General features: G+C 38.0%; 1 protein-coding gene across 1 annotated transcript in view; it reads left to right on the top strand.

Moving 5' to 3' along the window:
- AGO3 (argonaute RISC catalytic component 3) overlaps positions 1 to 15,689 on the top strand; it is a 52,604-nt gene extending 36,915 nt beyond the window's left edge. The window contains exons 6-20 of the mRNA XM_084609605.1: positions 622 to 756; positions 1,610 to 1,711; positions 3,021 to 3,108; positions 3,275 to 3,422; positions 3,971 to 4,090; positions 5,929 to 6,051; positions 6,283 to 6,416; positions 7,132 to 7,316; positions 7,630 to 7,789; positions 9,490 to 9,580; positions 10,505 to 10,699; positions 11,104 to 11,238; positions 11,990 to 12,091; positions 13,321 to 13,520; positions 14,650 to 15,689. Coding sequence (XP_084465731.1) covers positions 622 to 756; positions 1,610 to 1,711; positions 3,021 to 3,108; positions 3,275 to 3,422; positions 3,971 to 4,090; positions 5,929 to 6,051; positions 6,283 to 6,416; positions 7,132 to 7,316; positions 7,630 to 7,789; positions 9,490 to 9,580; positions 10,505 to 10,699; positions 11,104 to 11,238; positions 11,990 to 12,091; positions 13,321 to 13,520; positions 14,650 to 14,758 — 2,027 coding nt within the window. The 3' untranslated portion in view covers positions 14,759 to 15,689. The remainder of the gene's footprint in view (positions 1 to 621; positions 757 to 1,609; positions 1,712 to 3,020; positions 3,109 to 3,274; positions 3,423 to 3,970; positions 4,091 to 5,928; positions 6,052 to 6,282; positions 6,417 to 7,131; positions 7,317 to 7,629; positions 7,790 to 9,489; positions 9,581 to 10,504; positions 10,700 to 11,103; positions 11,239 to 11,989; positions 12,092 to 13,320; positions 13,521 to 14,649) is intronic.
- Positions 15,690 to 25,082: the final 9,393 nt, after the last annotated feature.

The raw sequence follows: 25,082 nt of genomic DNA, 5'->3' as shown, positions 1-25,082 counted from the left end.
CTATTGCTTCATGGACTTGAAAAGTACCTCTTGTTATATACACAAGCTGAATGCCACAAGTTAGGTCAAGAAATGTAGGAAAAACGTTTACAGTCTAAACAGTGTTTAAGAACATAGAATCCATTTATCCTAACTGCAATTTGACTAGGTCACAACAGTCTAACTCTCAAAGTGCTTTTGGATCTTTAATGAGCCATTGATTAGTCATGATCTTGCTTTTACATTTTATCCAAAAGACCGCGTCTTCAGCAGAGGGGTGTCCTTACACACCGTCTTTTGGTTTTGGTTTCAAACTATCTAAAGGAAGGATGTCATAATCTGAACACCACCACTTACTCAAGCACCCTGTGTATATGGAACATCCTTTCAAATCCTGATGAGGCTCAAGATAGTCTTCTCAAAAACTAAACTAGTATACAGCGTGGTGATGTATGGTTGCAGATCTTGATTGCTCAATACTAAGCTGTCACAAAACTTTCTAATAAGTTTTTGAAGAAAACTTGAGTGCTGCAAAACATACACTTGAAGCCCACTTTGAATAAAAATCAGATGATTTGTTTGATTCTTTGGCTTTCCAAGATGGCTGTTTTCTTCCTTCTTGTGTTTTTCCTTTCCCCTTAGTTTCTGCCACTGCCTTCTACAAAGCACAACCTGTAATTCAGTTCATGTGTGAAGTTCTTGACATTCATAACATTGATGAACAACCAAGACCTCTGACTGATTCTCATCGGGTAAAATTCACCAAAGAGATAAAGGGTGAGTAGAAAGTTATCTCTAATCAGCATGGAACAGATTGTGTTTAATGTGCTCAGAAGGTTAGTTATGACAGACACATTAACTGAAAGTTTCAGAACTAATATAACCTGGATCAAAAGTGAGTGTGTACAAAATAATTGCAATATTTACTGTATTTAGATCTAAAATTAATACATGAGCTTCATGGCTCTTTAAACTGTCTGCAAAGCCCAACAAAGATGAAATACTAGATAAACTCTGACACTTTAAAGGTCAAATAGTAAGACTGCTTATTATAATGAATGTACCAAAGCAATCACGTTGCTGGATGGCTGACTCTTATTTAGGAGATAATGTCAGTAGTACAAACACTCCTGCTGCTATTTAAATGCTGAGGCAAAGCAAATATATTGATTTTCAAACCTGGAGTCATTGATTGTCTGCCAATATTTTATTAATATAACTTTTATATCAATTGTGATATAACAGGGATAGCTCAGTGGTATTTGCCAACCTTGAGGGGGGGACAAATTCCATCTTGAAGAATTGATTTAGTTGGTGGAAGTTTGGGTAGTTTCGTTACATACACTACTTTGGTGTCTGCTTTCACGCTTCTTTGCACTCCAGTTTACAGAGTAATTTGCAGGGGTAAGACCTTGTTAGGAGGGTTTGAGCAGAGTCCTTCCGGACATTTTTTTCTGTCACTGCAAGAGTACATTCCATTTAAGAACCAATCAGTTTAAAAGGTAAGGTACAGCCAGTCAGACCCCTGTGTTTGTAAAATCAAGAATTTTTTTAAAAAACCGTACCTTTAATGGATAAATTATTTTGTAACTGGCTCAAACACAAATCTTTCTGTTTTTAAATCAGTCAGAATGCAGCATGTCTAACTGTACAGTGAGCAGCTGTCACTCTACTTCACCAACACATCTCAGTCATTGTAATAGAAATAGCCACTGTAAGAAAACACTGCAAGGTAAATTAACCTTGGTTGTTAATATTTATTTGTATTATAGTAGTACTTAAGGGCCCCAAATAAGATCAGAGCACCATTGTGCTAAGCACTGTGCATATATATATATATATACTAAGACAGTCCCTGCCCTGAAGAGATTTCAATCTAAATAGACAACAAAAGGTCAGAGGGGAAACAGTCTGAGAGGTGAAGAGATTTTCCCAGTGTCAGAATACATCACTGTGAATAGAACCCAGTTCTCTTGAATCCTAGTCCAGTATCTTGTCTATTGGACCATAATGCTGCCTCATCAATTTTTCATGTCCCTGAAGGCAGAGAATGTGCCTATCCTATGACACTACCATCACGGTATCGTTTTTATGTAAATATCAATGTTGCATTGTTATGAGGAATTAATAGAGTAGAGTTAACTTGGATTACCAAATACTTACTAGAATGCCAATGGGATTTCTGTGAATTTACCAGCTGGATACCATGGAATAACATGAATCAATTCATGCTAACTGTGCAAACAACTCCTATAGCTATGTTGCAAAAGAAGATAGAAAGCATAGAGATTCAGGATTCTGCTCATGCTTAAAGAGCATGGACTAGATCTTAACTTCAGCTACTTAAGATTGTACAGAAAACTAATGACAATCTCTAGAATTTAGAAATATTGATTTTTAATGAAAAAAAGCAAGTTAGTCAAAATGCTGATTAAAGCTAATGGATATAAGTGGGGGAAATCACCTAGTTTAAAAATTACTTTCCTATCTTACTTATCCCCTTGGTACAGATATGGTTCCTCAGTCCTAGGGTGCATTGGAATTGGTAACCAGGAGCAAAAAGGGCATTGCTGTCCTTTGAGAACCTGAACAGAAAACTATATTTTGAATCCAGACTTCAGTCTCCATGAGGCTAGTCTCACTTATCTTAAAATTAATATAATAGCTTCAACTGAAATCATAAATTACTTTGAATTGCATGTATTGTAGCTAGGATTTATTTTTAAAAGAAACTCATGGTTCTCCACTATTAGAAATATTTTTGAAGTGAGCTGTAGCTCACAAAAGCTTATGTTCAAATAAATTTGTCTCTAAGGTGCCACAAGTACTCCTTTTCATTTTACCTCTTAAATGAAAGTCAGAAATCAAATAATGCATTAAATGCAGAACATGAGTTTCTAACACTGCCATAAGATCATTGTATCTATTTGACACTCAAGAGTTCTTGACTCTATTATGCGTGTACTCTTATAAGAAACGTATGCAAATGCTTAAGATGTGTATGTTGCATGACATTGGTTTTTCTTGTTGCTTTCATACAGGTCTGAAGGTTGAAGTGACTCACTGTGGAACAATGAGACGGAAATACCGTGTTTGTAATGTAACAAGGAGACCTGCCAGTCATCAAACGTAAGAAGACATTTGTCAGAGTGGAGAATGTGTAGCAGCCTGCTTGCCCTAACACCAAATACTTGGAGGGACTGAGAGTTTATTAAAATCATTTTGGAGAACTCTGGTAGCTGGTAGTTAAACTTTCAATGCTATTTTGACTAAAACTCTTGTGTTGTCTTTCCAGCTTCCCTTTACAGTTAGAAAACGGCCAGACAGTTGAGAGAACAGTAGCACAGTACTTCAGAGAGAAGTATAACCTCCAGCTGAAATATCCTCATCTTCCTTGTCTACAAGTGGGACAGGAGCAGAAACATACCTACCTGCCTCTAGAAGTAATGGTTCTGATAAATCGGTGTTAGTCCAGTAGCATCTTTTTGCAGAGTGTTAATTTATTTCTCATGCAATATAAGCAGTTTAGCATATTTGTATATGTGTTGTCATTCTTATTGTTACTGCTTTTGTTTTACTATAGATGGAGGTAAACGTTAAGACAGACAAACTTTTCCTTTTATTAGTATGGATACCAATCAAGTCACTATGAAAAATAGATTTAAGTATCAGCTACATGTATATAGAAGATTTGCCTGTACAGACGCCCCCCAGACTTACGCAATTGCTCTGTTCCGGAAAGCCTTGCGTAACTTGAAAATTTTGCGTAAGTCAGAAACGTATACCCGTACGTTATGCAAAAATTTCCGTAACTCGAAAATCCTATTTCTGACTTATGGAACTTTTTCCGTAAGTGCGAATTTGCGTAAGTTGGATCTTGCATTACCCGGGGAGCGTCTGTAGTCACTGCATAATTCCCTGTGTAGTAATAGGAGTGCTGCATCTGTAAAGACTGCAATTGTATCTGCCAATTTTTTTTATTTTTTTTAAGGTATGTAACATTGTGGCAGGCCAGCGATGTATCAAGAAGCTAACAGACAATCAGACATCAACCATGATCAAAGCAACAGCAAGATCTGCCCCAGATAGACAAGAGGAAATTAGCAGATTGGTTAGTTCATAACTTCTGTATCAGAGGATGAGCATGTTCATCTTCACTAAATTGCCTTGTGCTTGTGAAGACAATTACATTTCTCTATACACTTACCCTGTCTCTGTCCTTTGCTACTAAAACCTCTTACTTTATTCTCAGATAAATATCCTAAAGGCTCCTGCTCCCATGACTCCTCTGATTCCTCCCATTAAATAGAATATGTAGGTCAAGCATTCAGGCCAACCTCCCTGTTCCATAATCTTCACATACCACGTGGCCACCAAAACTTGTTTGGTACCTCCCTTCCAGCATTTGGAACCCTCCTTGATTTTATTAACAAAAGTTTTTAAATTAGACATCTCTAATTAGAGGATTAGAGGTGTGGTCTGAGCCCAGGACTGAAATGTTAGGGACTCCTGTGTTCTAATCATGGACCTTACACTGGCTATTTTGTACCTGATTCAGCAAAGCACTGAATCATGTGCTTAATGTTAAGCAGCTGACATCTCCCATTGGAGTCAATGGAACTTCAGGTGCTTACAGTTAAGCATGTGCTGGTGTTTTGCTGGAATGAGACCTTAAATTTTTGATGTTATCAACAATCTGAAAAATGAACAGAGTTCTTAACTGCTTTACAGGGATGTTCTGACAATTAATATATGTAAATTGCCTACCTACCTCCAGTGCTTATCTGCCCCCTCCCATTCCCATATTATCTGAACATCTCGCAATCTTTAACCTTTTGATATACTCTGAACACTGCTGTGAGGGAGAGAAGTATTATTATATCCCTGTTTTACAGATGGAGGGAGCTAATGTACAGAGACTAAGTAATTTGCCTAAGGTTCTACAGGAAGCCTGTGGCAAACAGGAAGTTGAAACTGTTTCCCATGTTCCAGGCAAGCACTCTAGCCAGTGGGCAATATTCGTCCTCAATATATGCTAAATAGCACCACTTGACAGTCCTGTGTTTTTCCCTCTTTCTGCCTGACAGAACCAGCCTTTCTAAAAAACATTAACCTTTTCCTGACTTGGAACTGTTGGAAATATCTCGTTTTATTTGACTAACATCACAAAAAATTAAAGGACAACTTCTATTTGAAAAAGGTGGTTTTGAGCTGACAACTGAAAATTTGTGTTTGATAGGAATAAGGCTCTTCTGAAAGATGCTGAAAAGGCTAATTCACGATACTCTCTTGACTGCTAATATTCAAAGGGAACTGAAAACAGTTGGGTTTTCATAACTTAGTTTGTCCTTTGCTATCCACTGAGGGCAGCAACAAATTTGCTTTGATGAATGCCGTGAGCACACATGTTGTGGAGTGACTAAGCATCAAGTGACCATTTTCACACTGACTTAGTAATATAATAGTAAAACTGAATTTTAGGTACCTTTTTCAAATAGTAGTAAAATTTCATGTTATACCTGCAAGCAATATACAGAATAGAGATTAAATTTATAATTAATTGATACTTTTATACTTTAGCAAGATAACTAGATTTATCTAAAATTTTTGAAGCATCATTGTCATGCATGCTAGATACTTTTCAATACAATACACTTTTTATCCAAAATATTTGCAGCAGCAAAAATTGAATAAATTGGTGTTTGGGTAACTGAAGGGAACAAGTAAGATCTCATGTCATGGGGCAAGTGGTCTGAATGAGAGTTTTGGTTAATCAATGGCTGGGTGAATGAGGTTGGACAGTTTTATATGATCCTTAGTTTTTGTTTTTAGTGAAAAGGAGGACACTTACCAGAACGCTTATGCAGCTCTGTTGTTGGTGATTTTATTTGTAGATGCAGATTAAAAATTGAAGAGTTTTTGTAACATGGAAACTTCTCCTTTCCCCAGGTAAGAAGTGCAAACTATGATGCAGATCCATTTGTTCAGGAGTTTCAGTTTAAAGTTCGGGATGAGATGGCCCATGTGACAGGGCGCGTGCTTCCAGCTCCAATGTTGCAGTATGGAGGACGGGTGAGAATTTTGTTGTTTTTCCTTTTTTTATATCTTGCTGTACAATAAACCACAGATGACTCTCCATGTAAAACTGAAAACTTTGGGAGAGCTCAGTTCCCTTGTAATATTGCAGCAGCTCAGAATTTGATTGTGATTGCAAGGGCTGTTTTCCTAAAATAGAAAATAGTGGTTTTTTCCTCTCACTGTTTCAATCAGTTGAATATCAGCATATTTCTTCTATCTCCGTAGAATCGAACAGTGGCAACCCCAAGCCATGGCGTATGGGATATGCGAGGGAAACAGTTTCACACTGGTGTTGAGATCAAAATGTGGGCCATAGCTTGCTTTGCAACGCAGAGACAATGCAGAGAAGAAATACTGAAGTAAGGCATGTCATAGTTCAGGCATTGTACCATTCTTTCAGTGAACCCATCAGCTTCAAAATTCTAAGATGAAAAGGAGGACTTGTGGCACCTTAGACTAACAAATTTATTTGAGCATAAGCTTTTGTGAGCTACAGCCCACTTCATCGGATGCATTCACGAAAGCTTATGCTCAAATAAATATGTTAGTCTCTAAGGTGCCACAAGTCCTCCTTTTTCTTTTTGCAAATACAGACTAACACGGCTGCTACTCTGAAAATTCTAAGATGGCACTTGCTACCTATCCAGTGCCCATTCTAGCCTAGTGTTCAGGCTGGGGTAGGCATTAGATTTGGAACACAAAACTACTTCTTTACTTCTGTGTTGGAGTTAGGAAAATCTACCATCTTTGCAGCTGAAACTGTACTTCGATACGGTGCATTAAGTGTTTCTCCTTCTGTGGTGTTGCTACGATGGGGCATGCTACTTAGTGCGTTTGTCCTAAAGCATACCTTATGGAGTCCTAAAGCCCTATAAAGTTTGCCTTCTCTAACCTTTCATAATGGTATTTTAAGACTGATCCTTCTAATCAGAGTACAGTGCTGCCATAAGAGCCCATCAGCACTCTGCTTAGTTTCCCTTGAGCAGCACACATTTTTTTCTCTCCCCTTCCACTTTGTCTGCTAGATGTGGATGCTGTTGTTGAAATTCAGTAAACTGCGTTCTGTTTCACTAGGGGTTTTACAGATCAGCTGCGCAAGATTTCGAAGGATGCAGGGATGCCGATCCAAGGCCAGCCATGTTTTTGCAAATATGCACAGGGTGCGGACAGCGTGGAGCCAATGTTCCGACACCTTAAAAACACCTACTCCGGGCTCCAGCTCATCATTGTCATCCTGCCAGGGAAAACACCTGTGTATGGTAAGGGAATAACGTAAGGGGAGGGGTATATGTTTTTGCTCAAGTGTGCTAGTTGGTGTACTTGCTCCTCAGCTTGTAAGAGGCTAAATTCTAGATGTCGGTCCTTTAGTCATCCGAAACCAGATGCTTTATCGTAAGCTGTAAGGAACTGGAAGACAGGTCATGGCATGCATTTGAATTGGAAGTTGATAGGGCAGAATGTAAATTTGACTAATAGTGGCTTTGGCTGCATTCTGTTCTCTGCCTGAATTTCAAACAGGCTTAAAAATCTTAATACATTTTAAAAAAATGTAAATTAATGCTTGCTTCTCAGCGGAGGTGAAACGTGTGGGAGATACGCTGTTGGGGATGGCCACGCAGTGCGTTCAAGTCAAGAATGTCATTAAAACATCTCCTCAGACTCTCTCAAACCTGTGCCTAAAGATTAATGTTAAATTAGGAGGAATCAACAACATTCTTGTACCTCATCAACGGTAAGAATCTCTAATGGGGGCCAATCTGGGATTTATTCTTGTGTCTATTTTCAGTTTGATATTTAACATCCAAAATTAACCTTTGGAAAGGGGGTTATGTGCAAAATGGTATGTTGTTTGTGAAACCAAAGATGCTGCTCTTGGCGTTACAACATTGCATCTCACAGCACATCCTGGTTCAGCAGTGACCTCCAGGATTCATAGAATATCAGGGTTGGAAGAGTCCTCAGGAGGTCATCTAGTCCAACCCCCTGCTCAAAGCAGGACCAATCCCCAACTAAATCATCCCAGCCAGGGCTTTGTCACGCCTGACCTTAAAAACTTCTAAGGAAGGAGTTTCCATCACTTCTTCCTACCTGATCTGGTAAGTGGAGACTTGGGTCATATTGAAGCTCTCCCCAGTAGGTGTCAAAATGGCTGTTAAGTCTCTGAATCGGAAGGTTGTAAATCAAATCCCCATTTGAGATGTTGGGTCACTACCCAGTACTTGAGGAGAAATGAATGAGAGGAGATCCTGGTGTTCTAGAGGTATTGTTTTTGAATGGAAGTATTAAGTTAAGATTCCATCTGGAGAGGCTGTCTGGGTAGAAGTGTAGGATACCACAGCATTCTTCAGAGAAGATCACAGTGCTCAGCCAACAGACAAATCCTGCTGTCCTGTGTGCTGTTAACAATGACAGAGGATGTACTATGGGTCTTTCACCTCCTGCTGCTGCATAATAAGTCCTCTAGATCCTCCTCCTGCTAGTGTATGATGGTTCGGTATACTGTATTCAGATGCTTTGTCCCAGTCAATTTTAAATGTTTCAAGTGACGAGGCTGCTTCTACCTTGCTTATGAGACCTTTGTTCTAATAGATCTCACTGATTAGAAGCTTCTCCTGATAATGGCTCACTGGCCAGGGTCACTGTACTACTAGTCTAGTCTGTAAACATTTCCACTATCTTAGAACAAACAGTCTACTGCAAGCAGAGACCTTAGTATCCACCCTGGAGACTGAGCATTTGGCCACCTTAGCTCCAAGTGTCACTAGAACAGATTTATTCTTGGAAAAAGTGGAGTATGCAGAAGGTAATGTGGTGGTCCAGAATAACCTCTTGCAAGTTCTCTCTGGAGACTGTTTCTGAAAGCTCTGTGCCCAGGTATCGATAGCCAAAGTGACACATGAAGCACATAGTCCATTCTCTAGTCCCATGAGAATGGATTGCAAGCGTTAACATGCCTCCTTGCTACTCATACCACATCACCCAGAACAGTGTGTACTCTAGCTATGTTTTCTGGCATTGTACAGTGTACATTGTACAGTGCCTTAGCACAATGGAGCTCCATTCTTGATTGGCCTCTAGGTACTACCCTAATCAACATGATTGATAACAATCACGATATGTCTTTGTAGAGAATTATTTTGAATTATTTTAACCATGCATCGTGGTTTTTAAACTAATTTCTGTAATAGCATTGTATTAGCAGTAAACAGGGATGTATTTTGGAATGACTATTAGAGTGTTTAGGAAAAGTTCACCACAATGTGCCTGACACTGATTGTGTTGTCTAAACATAGTCTTCTGAATGTCTGGTAGAAATGTCATCTCCTTTACTACCCATACTCAAGTTAAGAAACAAAAATCAGGATTTAGAAGTTTAATTGTAGGTGAATGGCTGGTGCAAGGTTGACTTGTCACTTTTTTTTGTTTTTAAAGACCTTCTGTGTTCCAACAACCGGTGATCTTCTTGGGAGCAGATGTCACTCATCCGCCTGCTGGGGACGGAAAGAAGCCTTCCATTGCTGCTGTAAGTCCAATGAAATTGTCTTAGTTCTCATATGTTATGAAAAGGTGAGAATAGAAAATGCAGCTACATTTATGAGAGGACTGAAACTTCATAAATTAATTCATCGACTTTTGATGTGGCTTTCATTTTCCTTTGTATATTCCAGTTCTCCACATACAGAAATCAGATATCTTCTTGAAGACAAAAGTACTGCTTAAAATTTCTGATTAATGCTTTTTAGTGTTCTAATATACTTATTGAAGATGACATTATGTCAGTGGTGCTATTAAATAATAGTTCTATGAGAGAACATAACTGAATTGTAAGTGCTCTAAATTCTGAAAAAAAACATGCATCTCTAATAGTTAAACTAACAAAATGCTGCTGTTTATATTTAAACAAAGATGATTTTATGAGACTGGTGTTGGCAGGAAGTTCTTCAATAATTTTCTGCTTTTCAGCCTGGGAAGGACAAGTGGGCTGTAAGGCAAAATCTTTAGACACTTGGGTACCCATGCTGCTTTTTGCTACGTTATCTGCTATATTTCCCAGAATGGAAGGGGGACTATTCAGAGTTCTTAATGAAGAAGCAATGAACCAGGAGGAGTTTTTTCTTGAATTACTAAAGTGGGGGTAGAAGAGGAAATATTGCATTGCCAACAAAAGAAGAAGAATAATTCCAAGGCAGATATAAAATAGGTTTTTTGTGAAGGGCTGGTAAAAGGCAAGTTTCAAACATGTTCCTGTAAAAGGTTTAAGATTTCTAAACACACATCTTACAATAAATTCTGTGCCATTTGCTTAAATGATCTGACTATTCTCTTCTTAAAACAAACCTTTAAATTTAAAACCTCTTCACTTTTCCCTGGTAAAATACTTTGTATCAATTCCACATGGATCTTTCACATTCTCATTTCCCCCCCCTCTCCCCCCGCACACATATAGGTTGTAGGTAGTATGGATGCTCATCCAAGCAGATATTGTGCCACAGTGAGAGTTCAAAGACCTCGGCAGGAGATTATCCAAGATTTGGCCTCCATGGTAAGAGAACTTCTCATCCAGTTCTACAAGTCAACACGATTCAAACCCACACGTATCATCTTCTACAGGGATGGGGTTTCTGAAGGACAATTTCGACAGGTTCGTTACACTTGAATTTTTTACTGTGGTAAGATTTGAATTGAGCAATGTTATAGTTCCATTTTTCACACTCAGAGTTAAGATGTAGCACCACAATGTATTGGCTACGCTTCTTATGGAAGCGTGAAATCCCAACTAGGGAATCCCATTAGGTGGAAACTGCTTGGAATTCTTAAGATTGGGGGCTGAGGAAAGTAATGATATATTCTATCAAATGGATGAAAAATGTGTTTCCTTGTTGAGAAGCTGACCATTTAGAGCCATAGATGAGTATAGACTTCCTACAAATTACTAATATTGCATAACAGACATGAGACAAGTGTTAACTACAGAGTGCTATTTACTAGACACAGTGTTCAGAGTACAATGTAAAAGTCAATTAATCTATTGTTTCTGGCCTGTAGGTGTTGTATTATGAGCTGCTAGCAATTAGAGAGGCTTGCATCAGTCTGGAGAAAGATTACCAGCCAGGAATAACCTACATCGTAGTACAGAAACGACACCACACGCGATTGTTCTGTGCGGACAGAACTGAAAGGGTAATCCTTAGCCCATTCCAGTGTACTTGCCTATGTGAAAAGGTTAAGGAAGAGAAGATTGTGCTAGTATTTTTGCTAACTGTACAAATGTACAAACTGTACAAAATCCACTTCATGTATTCCTCACATTCAAAGGAAATGCTCAAGATTGACAGGTGCAAAAAATGATCCCCAACTTATTTTGTCTTTGAAGATCTTATTTTATTCTAAATTTAGTTGTAAAACTTCAGCTGATGACCCTGGGCAGTTCTTGTAGAATTCCAGGTGTTTGTGTCATTTAGAAGAAAGCTAAATATCTTGAAATACTATTTGATACAGGCTCTAAAAAGATGTTAAATACAAGAGAATGTGAAACCATAAAGGACTTTATTTCAGTCAAGTTTACTTGTTTTCTGAGTGATCTAATGCAGACTGGATGGGTACACAGACCAAAATATACATAGTTAAATCTTTAAGTACTTCCCCCTTCTGAAGACAGGTGGAGCTGAAAGTGCTGTGGATGCAGCATGCTTAACTTTAGAGAGAAAAGGGGAGTGCTTTGTCCAGAGCAAACATCCCAGATCATTACATTTGCTTATTCGAAAGGGAGGGGTTACGGTGCGGGCTCCATTTACTGAATGCTGTATACTCTGAATGGATTGTTGTGTTTTAAAGTTACGATCGGATGACATAAGAACGTCATAATTTTTTATTGCTTTATTTTCTGAAAAATTGACTAGCTAATATTGCTTTCATCACAACACCTCTGTAGGTTGGAAGAAGTGGCAACATTCCAGCTGGAACAACTGTAGATACAGATATTACACACCCATACGAGTTTGATTTTTACCTCTGTAGTCATGCTGGAATACAGGTAAGATTCCTTCCTTTATAAATGAATACATTTGGCTACAGCAAGTATTTTTTTCCTTTTTTGAAAATATACCTACACACACACACACAATTGTATGTTAGACAAACATCTTCTCGTTCTGTTTCCTTGAGAGCTGTGAAACCTGTCTCTGGGACCTGCACTACCAATGACTTACTTAACTGAGCTGTTAGGTACCTTTTATTTTCATAATCTGTTTTGATGTGAGGTTGGCTCATTTGAAGAGGAAGTAATGAACCCTCCTCATATACATTAGGAAAATAGAACACTATGTTAAACATATTTAGTTGTAATGAAATGAACACTGTTTGTGTTTGAGAACTTGATTCAATTTGAGGATTGAAAGCAGCCTTGAAAATTAGTTGATTTAAGCCTAGACTGATGGTAAACTATAGGATAATAAAATTGAATCTAGCAGTTTGGTGTTGCTAGCAGTGCAATGGGGATCCAACTTAATGAGGCAAATTGCATCAAAATACTGAGTTCAGAAGAATGGAAGAAGTTAAACTCTTCAGAGTTTTAAGTTCTGTTCTTTATGAAATCTTTGACCAAACTGCAGGGAATTTTGGTGGCATGCAGCAAGTATATTCTGAGGTTTTTTTGTTTGAATCACTGATTGCTCTAAACAAAGATAGGTACTATGTTTGCCCTTCTCCCATCCTCCAGGATTTTACCCATCTTCCATGAGTTCTCAAAAATAATTGTTAATGGTTTCTGAGATTACTTCTACTAGTTCCTTAAGTATCCTAAGATGAACTTCATCAAACCCTGCCTGATGGATTTAGTTTACCCAAAGGAAGGGTAGGAGGGTGAGTTAATCATGGTTTAGAAGTACCTACATGAGGAGGAGATTTCTGGTAGTGGTGGGGAAGCTGATAAATTTAGCAGTGACATAATAAGCTCAAATGGCTCGGAGCTGAAGCTAGACAAATTCAGACTAGAAATAAGGTGCAAATTTTTAAGTGGTAGTAACTAACAATTGGAACAATTTACCTAATGTGGTGTGCATTCTGTCACTTGAAGTATTTAAGAGATACTGTTGTTCAACCAGAAGTTATGGGCTAGATGTAGGAATTGCTGGGTGAAATTCTCTGGCTTGTATTATGCAGGAGGTTAGACTGGATGATCATAATAATTTCTCCTGGCCTTAAAGTCTGACTTGACACATATGAGAGAGCCAGACAAGTGAACTGATATTCCCTTCTCCATAGGGTACCAGCCGTCCCTCACACTATCATGTTTTGTGGGATGATAACTGTTTTACTGCAGATGAACTTCAGCTGCTGACTTACCAGCTCTGCCACACATATGTGCGTTGCACACGATCTGTTTCTATACCTGCACCAGCGTATTATGCTCACCTGGTAGCATTCAGAGCAAGATACCATCTTGTGGACAAAGAACATGACAGGTAAACGAAAACACAAGTGCTTATATTTATATCCTCTTTCAGCCCTCAGCCCCAAACCCTTTCCATGGTGTCAGGCTTTAGACTATCTGACTAGATCAGCAGTTGCCAAACATTTTTGCTGCATGACCTCATTTTCACAGGTACTGCTTCCTGTAATCCCAGACAGTCTGGAGGATGCTGATTAAAAAAGGCATCCTCCATGCAGCGTGGCCTTTCACACACCATTTGTGCAAGGTCATGCTGCATGGAGGACGCCATTTTGCTTTACAAAATGGCATTCTCTGCACAGTGTGCCCTTGCACACACATGGTGTAAGATCACACTGCATGGACAGTGGGGGAGAAGGGGGGCTTTTTTTGTAGAGCAAAATAGCATCCTCCATGCAGCATGACATCGCATGTACAATGCATGTGAGGTCATGTGTGAAAGATGTCATTTTGCAAAATGGCGTCCTCCGCATGCTCAGGATTGCCACAACCCCATCTGCTCACGGTGGAGTGACCCCACTTGGGGTCGTGACCCACAGTTTGGGAACCACTGCTGTTGATGATACACGCTGAGCAGTAGCTTAATTTATCACCTGTGGGGCTGGCCTTCAAACACATTTCCTTACTACTACCACTATACATAAGTGTATAGTGTGGTGTTCAATTTCTGTTATATAAAGTATTTAAAGTTTAAGATTTTAAAGAAAGTTTTTGTTTAATGAACATTGTTACCTGGAGATGGGCCAAAAGACTCATGTGCATTAAATTCTAATCCTGAAACCAGAAATACTGCCATGAATGAGGTGAGTGGTAATAATGCTTTCCCCTTGTCGAATTCCTTTCATTTTAAGGTTTCAAAGTGCTTTATAAATATTAAGCCTCAAAAGCACCAGGCAGGGTAAGAAGTAGTATACATATTTTATGGATGGGCTAGCCAAGCTACAGAGGTGAAGGGACTTGCAGAAGCCATGAAGTAGCTGACAAAGCTGAGTAGACCCCAGGAGTTCTCACCGTACTCTGCTCTAAAAAATTGTCATGTTCCCTTCCTGAGTGTTGAAATAATGCAGTGCTGGTAAATAATGATGGCCATTCAAATTGAAAGGGTTTCTGCTAGTTTTAATATTTCTCGCTTTGTTTTGCAGTGCTGAAGGAAGCCATGTTTCAGGACAAAGCAATGGGAGAGACCCACAGGCCCTTGCTAAGGCTGTACAGATTCACCAAGACACCTTACGCACCATGTACTTCGCTTAAATAAATCAATAAAATCGGAGCATACTCACCGAAAGGAAGAACTGAAAAATTAAGCCACATACAATGTATGTTTCCGGTGGGGTCAGTTTATGGGGTGCGCCTCCGATCATGCTGAAGCCGACACTGTGCAGGGGCAAGGGGCTAATCCTTAAATTGACACGAGGAGGATTGTTTACTTCATCGAGGAACACAGCACTATTATGCAATATGAAACCAGCCAACTGCTTTTTTGGGGCGGTCTTCTGTAGGAAGTGCCGTTGTCATCAGTTATTTTTTTTATTTCTTGTAGTCTAACCCTTTTATGCCTTTACCTCAAGTTGCTTGGCAGCACAACTATCTTTGCAAAAAAAAGTTAATGATGTAGTTAAAAAAAAACACAAACGACCTATAGAGCAATCACAATGATTGTTGAGGGGGGAAGTGTGCAAGAAATAGCCTTTTGTCTTTACCCAAATGCATTGAGGAGGCTTTCTCTCATTTTTGCCATCAGCATTTGAATGGGAACATATCCAAGTACATTTCAATGTACAGCACTAACTAGAAAAAATTAGGGGAAGGGTTTTGCACACATTGGTCCATTAATCTGAACGTAATTTAGCCAACTGCTGCCTTTGTGTCTTTCTTCACAGTTTGGAGTCCTCAACTCCAATAGCTCCCTTTAAAAAAAGCTAGTGGTGTCTGTGCAGCAGTAGTGATCCAAACTCTTCTTGCTCCCTGGTGAGTTTACTAAAGCTGCTGTTTTACCTTGTCCAGAAGTTTCAACTAATGCTCTATCTGGCAAGTCGTAAATATATTTTGAGCTTCATGCAAGATCAGATGTTCCTTGTTTTATGGGTTACACACAGTAAACACCAGAAACAAAACTTTAGAGTTGAGGTCTTTATTTGCTAGTTTACTTGCTGCCTCTTACACCTTAATGTGATTTCATACATGTGTGTGTTTTTGAAGTTTAGCTTCTTTTTCTTTTATATTTATTAGAATAATAATAATGCTTTAATTTAATTATTACAGAACATATGGGCAACATCAATTTTTATTTTTAGAAATGTAACCATGTTTATTTTAAAAAAACAACTGACAACTTGTTTTTGCTATCTTTTAGTGCAATAAGCCGTTCTAAAGGAAAAATGTGTCCGTTTAGCTGTATTAAAGCGGCGTTTGTACCACTAACTGTGGGAGAATGGACACCTCCACAATTTTAAAAGGACAAAGTAAAAGCCTTAATTTCAAAAGGAAAGTTTTATAGTCATCAGGAGTCATGCATGTTCCTTTTCTAAATCAAACCAGCTAAGAACAGCAAAACCTTTGCTTCTAGGATTCTGCAAGCTTTAATATTGGCAATCAATGCAGTATTTTGATTTAACAAAGGAATTGTGTACATTTTTGGGTTTAAGAGACTGCAGTTATTTGAACTCAAGTGAAGACTTTTCATTGAAGATCCAGGTTCAGATGCTTTCTTTAATGTAGCTGACATTAATCATAAAAAATGTCTTAAGAAGTTAATGAAGTTCTTAAGCAATTTTTGCTTATTTCATATTTAGTGGCTTTCCTTTTAAAATTAAGATGTTGGTGGCTTCATTTCACTTTACAAATAAATTAAGAGGGCTGGGATAATTTTAACAAGTTAAATCACTGAAATGTGAAACAAAACATTAATGGGACTTTTGTTCATTCCACTTTAAAGTTAAAACAAGTATTTTAAAGATGATAGAGATGAGCATGTATTCAGTACGTCTGGGCATCGGGGAGTTTTGCACTTTGTAACCTCGTGAACTGCATTTTTGACTGTTTTATTTGCACTGGTTCATAGTATATATGCATATATACTGCAGATTGTTTTTATGGGCATTGCTGTTATCCCAGCCCTTCTAAACTCCACCTGCTCTTCACACGAAAACCAATGGGTTTGTTTAAGTATCTCATTTGTCTCTTGTCCTTCTTATGTAATCCACTATATTTGCCAATTTACTGTATTTTGAGCCTAAAATCTGAGCCCATTTTGCTTTAACAGGCATGCATTTCTCCCATTTCTGCCAGAAAACTAAGTACTGTATTTTGTGCATTTGTACATTGTATTGAAATGTATGTAGTGCTGTTCACAACACTGTCTCAAAGCGCTTTACTAAATAGTTGGTGTATATACATATATATTTTTCTCCCAATATCAAGAAACATAATGCAAAGAAACTAATTTTTTGCATAGTTTAAAATTGCACTGGAAATGGTCATGCTGGTGGGCAGTGTACCTAGCGGCTTGGCAGAAAAGGGGACTATTATAACAGATCTCTGTGTAGCCAACAAGCTCTTAGGAGTCTCTTTCATTGATAGCGGGATTATATTCATTCATCAGTGGGACTGCAGATTCCTAACTAAATTGTGTCCCAGTGTTCTCTGGCTGCTTCATGCACTTATCTTTCAGCTCCTTTGAATAAAACTGCTGCAGGGATGTCAATATAATGAAATGATTGGAGCAAGATGGTTTCCAAACAAATCTCTCTATCTTTTATTCTGTAACTTGTCAGAAGTAACTCTTAGAAGAGCTCTAGCTAGTAGACCCATTTATAAAAGGCCCAGGTTTGGCTTTTTATATAAGATGAATTTTTTTAAAATTGAAGGGGCTTTTTTAGAAAAACCTGCTTTACAAGGACTTTTTGTGAACTGGCATTTTGATGAAAAGCCCTTTTTAAAAAAATATGGCCTTTAACTCTTCTTTTAAAGACACTATATAGTTTCTAGTCTGCCTACACTCAGTGACTATGATTTGAAAGTTTTACGTTACTTTGCTTGCTGCTTTCACCAAAAATTTAAATATATGTAAAAATCCATTGGGGAAATGACTTTAAAACGTTTGCTCAGCAGGCCAGTGTAACTGGTTTTCATGTGAAGAGAAGTTGGGAGTTTTAATCTCTATATTCTTAGTTTTGCAAATGTCTACATAAAGTGCCGATACGTATATTTGTATTACAATATCAAGTTACTGGCGTTGTGAGGGCCACACGTTTATGATACTGTAGCTGCTATATTTATTTAAATGGAGACGGACAATTACTGCACTAGGAAATGAGGAGATGAGCAGGAACCAAGGCTTAGAGTTAGATGTGGTATCTCGTTTTTCAAAAGAAAATTAACAGTGTGAAATACCAAGTGTAACAAAGGGTGCTGTCATTTTAATTGAGATTAAATAGCCAGATATTCTTCCTTTGTCTAAAGACTTATATATATTTTGATGTTTGCAGTTTAGGGGGTGGGGGGATAAATGGTACCTCATCTGTGGTGGCAGTTTCCAGTATATTTTCATGGGAGTATATGGATTTTTTATTTTTGTACCTTCTCTCCTTTAAAGAAAAGTTTTTCTCGAGTTTTATGTGCTTTTTAGAGAAATCTCAAGTGCAACACACATGATCCCTTTATCTTTCCAGGAGCACTCTGTATATAGCCCAAACAGGGATGTGGGCAAAGGCTGACAGTTCCATTTTGCGGAAACATTGGCCTCATTTGTGCATACATCTGTCTAAAACAGTGGTTCCCAATCTTCTCAGACACTGTACCAGTTTACCAGACTAAGACTTTACTTTGTACTAACAAGTGCCACTAACCTCCCAAACAACGGGGGCATACACTTGGACACCCAGCACAAAATTTGGGGTGGGCAACCAAGGATGCTAGCCCCACACACCTGAAATAACAATACTGGTACATGTACCAATTTGTAGGAACCACTGTCCTAGAAATGACAGTGCTTCTCCTAAGGTTAACAGAAGGGTTTTTGATAATGGCGGTTACTTTAAATATGTGATCTAGTGATTAGTGGATGCAACTTTGGAAAGAATTCTTAGTAGTTTGAATTGTTAAACTCTTGCTACATCTGCTAACAGCACGACTGACAACTCCACTCAAACAAAGCAGCTTTGCTTTGTGGGGCACTTCCACTGTGGCCATTTTACTCAGGACTGTTAGATGGCTGTCAAATGTTAAACCATTTAGTTGAAATTATGCAAAGGTTATTTCCCTAGGATTCTTTTTGAGATGCTTTTAGATGGTAGTTTAGCCCTTGTAACCGCTTTTAAGTTAAAATGGATTCCTGAAGCTTGTCAGTCAAATTCTTTCAAGATGCCATTGGTCCTAAATTATTTCCATTTCTTCTTTTTGTGCAGATACTTGTTGGATCAATGTTTAGGCACAGGACATTAGGTGAATAATCACCTCTGTACACATCTTAGCTGCTTATGTTGGTTTTTTACTAGTGCTCAAATGCACAATAGTGTGAAATTTCCAAGCTTCAATTTCAAAAGTATGAGGCCTTTCTGGATTTACATTTTACTCGTACCTTGAAACTTGTCAGCCTTTGTGTTCTCAGTTTTGTGAACTGATGGGAAAACCTTTCTCAAAGCACTTTTCATAACAGAGAAATCAAAGAAGCACTGATTATATACATTGAAACCATAACTTTTCATTTCCAAATGGTCGTCTTGAAGTTTCTTTTCATGCCAGACAAATGCTCCATCAGCTGCAGCGTTGTGGAGTAAATGTAGCTGCCACTGGCCAGTTAATTTTATCAAATAGAAAATCCATGTAGATGTCAAAGGGACAAATATTCCTGGCTTACTTCCTACCCAAAGATGGTACTTGAATTTGACATTGTGTATGGGATACCATTTGTGTTTTGGCACATCTTTTAATTATAAAAACTTCACTTAGCCAATTCGCTCAGATATATATTATTTTTGTAAAAACGAAAAAAATTAGGTTAAGGCGAGTGCTAACCTCAGTGTTTTCTGCTAGTAGAAAATCTTTGTGACTTTACAATAGTTGTGAGGTGTGAATCTGATATGTACAGGACCCTATGTTTTACCTGTCTAGCAGAATCTCAAGAATACAATCACTAGAACACTGAGGTTTAAAATTAGTTTGTGGCCTGAGAAGCCTATGGGAAGTAGTGGGGGTAGCGGGTAGGTGAAGGTTTGCAAAGAAGCAAACCAACGAAGCATCACCGTTACAGAAACTAGGGAGTTGGCGGAGAGACTCCATACCAATCACCTTTCCAGCCATGTGCCCCTGACTGTGTTAGAATTCTGTCTGAGATCCTCTCATTCTAACATGGGTAAAAAGAAAAGGAGGACTTGTGGCACCTTAGAGACTAACAAATTTATTTGAGCATAAGCTTTCGTGAGCTACAGCATGAAGTGAGCTGTAGCGCATGAAAGCTTATGCTCAAATAAATTTTAGTCTCTAAGGTGCCACAAGTACTCCTTTTCTTTTTGCGGATACAGACTAACTCTGAAACCTAACATGGGTCATTATTGTAGTATCCTGTTAAAGCAAAGAAGTTCCTCTGTTAAAACTTGGAGCAATTTTTAATTTTTTTTTTAAAGCAAGACAGTCCTCAGAAAGTGCCTTTTCAGAAGATGGTGCTGTAGATTTTTATGTTCAAATTGTACATGGCTGAAAATTTGAGAAAAATTATTGAAAATGCCAAGTGTTTGGTATCATTTTATATATCTTCAAGCAGCAGTTTCTGAGTCAGGACCAAGAATAACCGAGGAAGGGTATATTCAGAAGGAGGGAAAGGTATAGAGGAGCGATCACCAAATTCAACTTTTAGGCTTGAAGTAGTTTGGATTTTATTTAATGTAACTAACCACTTCCTATTTTAAAGGAGGATGCATTGGGGGAGGAAAGGGGGAGAAATAGCGCAGAACACTTCAGGCAGTGGTGTAGTTAATATTTAAATGGGATCATAGATGATCAAAGGACATGTCCTCATTTTTGGAGATGAAGTAAAATTCTCTGGAGGCTTATAATGAGATAGTAAGTCCTACTTTGAGTAGACTTCACCCAGCCTGTATTTTAAGAGAGTAATGTTTACATGCTAATGGAACTTCTAATGACTTAATAGGGACTTTTGATAATATAAGTGGTAAATGTGTTTGGATGATTGTTGGTGCCCTGTTTTTACTGTCCTTAAAGATGTTGTGGAACCCCTGTTGACTTTGGTGAGCATTCCTCCAGTCAGGAAGAGTTGTAGACTAGACTAATAAACACTGCACCTCAGTAACCTTGTAATGCTGCATAAAGTAATAATAATGGCAAAGTTCTGCCTTGATTTCACTGTAATGTGCTTGCACATGCCTGCAAAAATACACACACAACTTTCATTTTTGTAATGCCTTAATATCAGTTAAAAGATTTTTTTTTTTAAAGATGAGGTTTGTCCTTTATTGTGGTGTTTCCTTATATTTATTGGTAATTTGTGTGCAGCTTGTAGTTTCATGTGTTTGTCCTGAATGTTGCTTTTTAACAGTTTTTTTTTTAGGAGGGAATTGTTTCTAGGTGTCTTTTTCTTTGTGAAATCATAACTTTACTAACGATTGAGGAGAAACTGAATGAAATGATCAGGACATAAAACAGTAGCTGGATTTGATTTAGAATTCTGATGTGCCCTTTTCTGTGTTCAGTTTATTACTGTAAATGCAGTACTGGTCTTTAACATATATAAAACAGTTCTAGATCATCTGAGAATACTGGTGTCTCTCTATATTAAGCAAGATGTTTTCAAGAGTCAGAAACATTAATCTGAGACTCCCACTTTTACTAATAGATGGCATATTTGCTGGAATTGTGGTTTATTCAGTAAATGTATCAGTTTTTCTAGTATGATTAAGCAGTGTCAGCACCTTTATTTTAAATATTAATTTGGAATTGCTCACTTAAGTTCAAATAATTAATCTATTCAAATTGTAAAGTGGGCATAGTGATCCTTGCTTGAACTTTTAGGTCTTTAGGGAAAAAGAGCACTGTCAAGTTAATCCATAATTAAAAATACTTGCTTATTACTTAATGTAGGTTATAAAAATGAATTTTAAAGATCTAATTTATTTTTCTCTGTTTTTGCTGTCCTTTGCTTCTAGTTCAACTTAGGCAAAGAAATTAGTTAGTTTATAGTAACTTTATAGTCAGAGCAATATTGGCATTTAAACCTTCCTCTACAGTGATTTCACCTAAACTGTTTTTTCTTTTAAATCATAAATTCCTGAAAGCATTTCTTGTTTAGGTTTTATTACAGTTTATTCCACAAAACCTAAATTCAGGGCCAAAACTACCTTACTTTTGTCCCGTTAGTAACAGCCATACCTTTATTTTACAGATTGAAAAGGACCAAAAAATCTTGTTCCATCATTTTTTCATGCAAAGGTAGACCCTGCATCTTTTTTTCCATTGCTCATAGCCAATTTTATATGACTTTTAACCAATCCAGAAGTTGCTGAGATCCAGTAAGATTTCAGTTCTTGTCTTCTTTGCTTTCCATACTTTGTAAATATGGCTACAAAATCTAAAGAGATGTAATAATTTAAATTTGGTGATATTGTTTTTATTGGGCACAAGCCCTTACTAATCAGTCATACCTGGATTAAGATGTACTGTGGCATATGTATGTAATTACAGTAGATCTGTATTACTCAGCGGCAAGTGTGTGATGTTTTAAAACATCCGGTTTAAGCTTAAACTAAAAAATTGCTGATGGTGCAGACACACTCTCATGAAATATTTTCAGTAGGAAAAATAATCTAGTGCATATATCTGTTTTTAATTCATCCTCCTTGCTGATAGAGACTTGGTGAGTGAACATTTTCTGGAATAAATTGTATTGTTGGTAACAGGTTGTGCTGGGGTGAATGATTAAACCAAGCTGACTGAATTGTATGTCAGGAGTCTTGTCACTTTTCTTTCCTATATTACTGAAGTAGAGAACAGATGGCCGTGATGACAGTCACATCAAACCAACAATAGAGAGCTGTCAAAAGCAGTGCAAAGGGGAAATTAGTGTTTATATTTAAAACTGCATAAGCAATGGAAAGCTAAGGTTTCAGCAAGAAACACGTGTGGCTCAGAACCTTGTGAACCTGTATTTTCATGTTTAGGTCACCAAAAGGAAAAGCCTCTTGCATTTGGCCACTTTAAAAACAACCACAGGAGGGGAAAGAGCTTTTTTCAAATGAGTGCCTGTGTTCCTTCTACCACATAAGAATGCAGAGAAGCAGCTAGTAATGCCCTTGGGCGCTGTACATTTGAATGTAAAATTATAAAGAACAACATTTTTATTTTGCTTTTACCTAAACACTGCTACTTTAAATACTTAGTTAAAATTCTGGTACATTGGTTCAATTTGAAACCCTACAGCCAAAAGATTTCATGGGTAAGACCATAACATTTAATTAGTGTTGAAGGTTGTTGGCCACAGTCTTCAGCAGCTGATACTGCAGTGTACATAGCCATCCAGAGACAGAGCAGTCAGTTGCAGTGTTCATCTTCCATGGCATTGCAATTGGTGCTACTCATGTTCAGCTTTTAACCTACCTTCCCTTTTCCTCTAAACAAACTCACTCACCATATTATGCCCGCATGGGATATCCATTTCTATCTGCAACAATTTTGTTACCCTTTGGAAAACAAGGGTTTAGTTATTGGACTAGTGAGTGTTAAGGCAATGAGTGATGGTTTGTGGTGAAGCAACTGCTAATAGAGAAACCCAGGAAGGGTTTAAACAGAATTTTGCAGGGTAAGCTGCATTCTGCTCTGGTTCTTCAGAGAATTGGTAGGAATCTCAAAAGGTGATTTGAGCACTCTTAAAACATTTGTCTTGCAGGAATTATTTGAGCTGATACTGAGAACCCAGCAGGCATTTTGCCTTGGTTTCTGATCAAGAACAGAAGCTAGAAGACAATTTACGCTTGCAGCATTCCCAAATAGATATGCTATGGTTAAGATTTTCATGCACTAAACTTAAAACTGAGATCCTTCTTTCATTTTCCTTAGCCCACTGTTACAATGCTAATATTTTAAAATTTTCATGTCACTTTTTTGTTAAGGAATATGCACTCTGAATGGGATTATGCATGAATTTATAGAGTTTGTTACCCTTTCAGGTACTTTTTGAGCTAAAACAAGGAGTCCTCGTGGCACCTTAGAGACTAACAAATTTATTTTGGCATAAGTTTTCATGGGCTAGAACCCACTTCATCAGATGCATGGAGTGGAAAATAGTTTGTGTGTGTGTGTGTATATATATATATATATATATATACGCAGACGCACACGCACACAACATAACATGAAAAGATGGGAGTTGCCTTACCAAGTTGGGGGGGGCAGTTTAATGAGAATTCAATTAACAGTAGAATATTAAGGGAAGAGAAATCACTTTTGTAGTGGTAATGAGGGTGGCCCATTTCAAACAGTTGACAAGAAGGTGTGAGTAACAGTAGGGAGAAATTAGTATGGTAAAATTAGATTTTGTAATGACCCATCCACTCCCAGTCTTTGTTCAGGCCTAATTCGATGGTGTCCAGTTTGCAAACTAATTCCAGTTTTGCAGTTTCACATTGGAGTCTGTTTTTGAAGTTTTTTTGTTGAAGAATTGCCACTTTTAAGTCTGTTATTGAGTGACCAGGGAGGTTGAAGTGTTCTCCTGCAGGTTTCTGAATGTTGTAATTCTTGATGTCAGATTTGTGTCAATTTGTTCTTTTGCATAGAGACTGTCCAGACACACATCTGCATCTGACCATTCACACACTTTGCTTGATTCTTATGGAGCCTGGCTGTTTTTTTTCCTGGCAACTATGAGGAACATTTAAGAATGTGGTATAACAAATGTAGGAGCGCAACAAACTGGCCTGATTTAAGTGGAAGCCTTGTGGTGAAAATTCTATGCCACAATTACCTCTGTAAAAGTTATTTTGCCAGCAGCTAAGGTGGGGTTGGTCTATATAAAGAATTTTGTAATGTCTTGGGTGTGAAAGGTTTGAGAAGAAAAGTACCTTCTCTTCTATACCAAGGTACTAATATAGAGCAGATCTGTGTATACTACGTGCAGTGCAAAAGCACTTACCTGTACTTGTTTCACCACTGAGTTCTGGATGCTAGTTTTTAGAGTTGAAGCTGCTGTGAAGGTGGATTTTCAGAATGTGGAGGGAAAGTTTCAGATGGACCATACTGAAACAATTTTGAGACCAAAAAGAATGAGGAGTACTTGTGCCACCTTAGGGACTAACAAATTTATTAGGGCATAAGCTTTCGTGGTGGTTAGTCTCTGAGGTGCCACAAGTACTCCTCTTTCTTTTTGCTGATACAAACTAACACGGCTACCACTCTGAATTTTGAGACTGTGGCATGGTCTGTAGCCAGGCACTCCAGAATTCAAATTCTTGCTGTGACATAAACTCCCTCTGTGTCTCTGGGTTAGTCACTCTGCCTCAGTTGCACCATCTGTAAAATGTGGATAATACTGCACGCTGTTTTGTAAGGACTAGGTATTACATGTTTTGAA

This window comes from Lepidochelys olivacea (genome assembly GCF_965140295.1).
Source record: "Lepidochelys olivacea isolate rLepOli2 genome assembly, chromosome: 19".
NCBI lineage: Eukaryota > Metazoa > Chordata > Testudines > Cheloniidae > Lepidochelys > Lepidochelys olivacea.
Note: the sequence above shows the minus strand (reverse complement) of the source record. Positions and strands in the feature narration are given on the sequence as shown.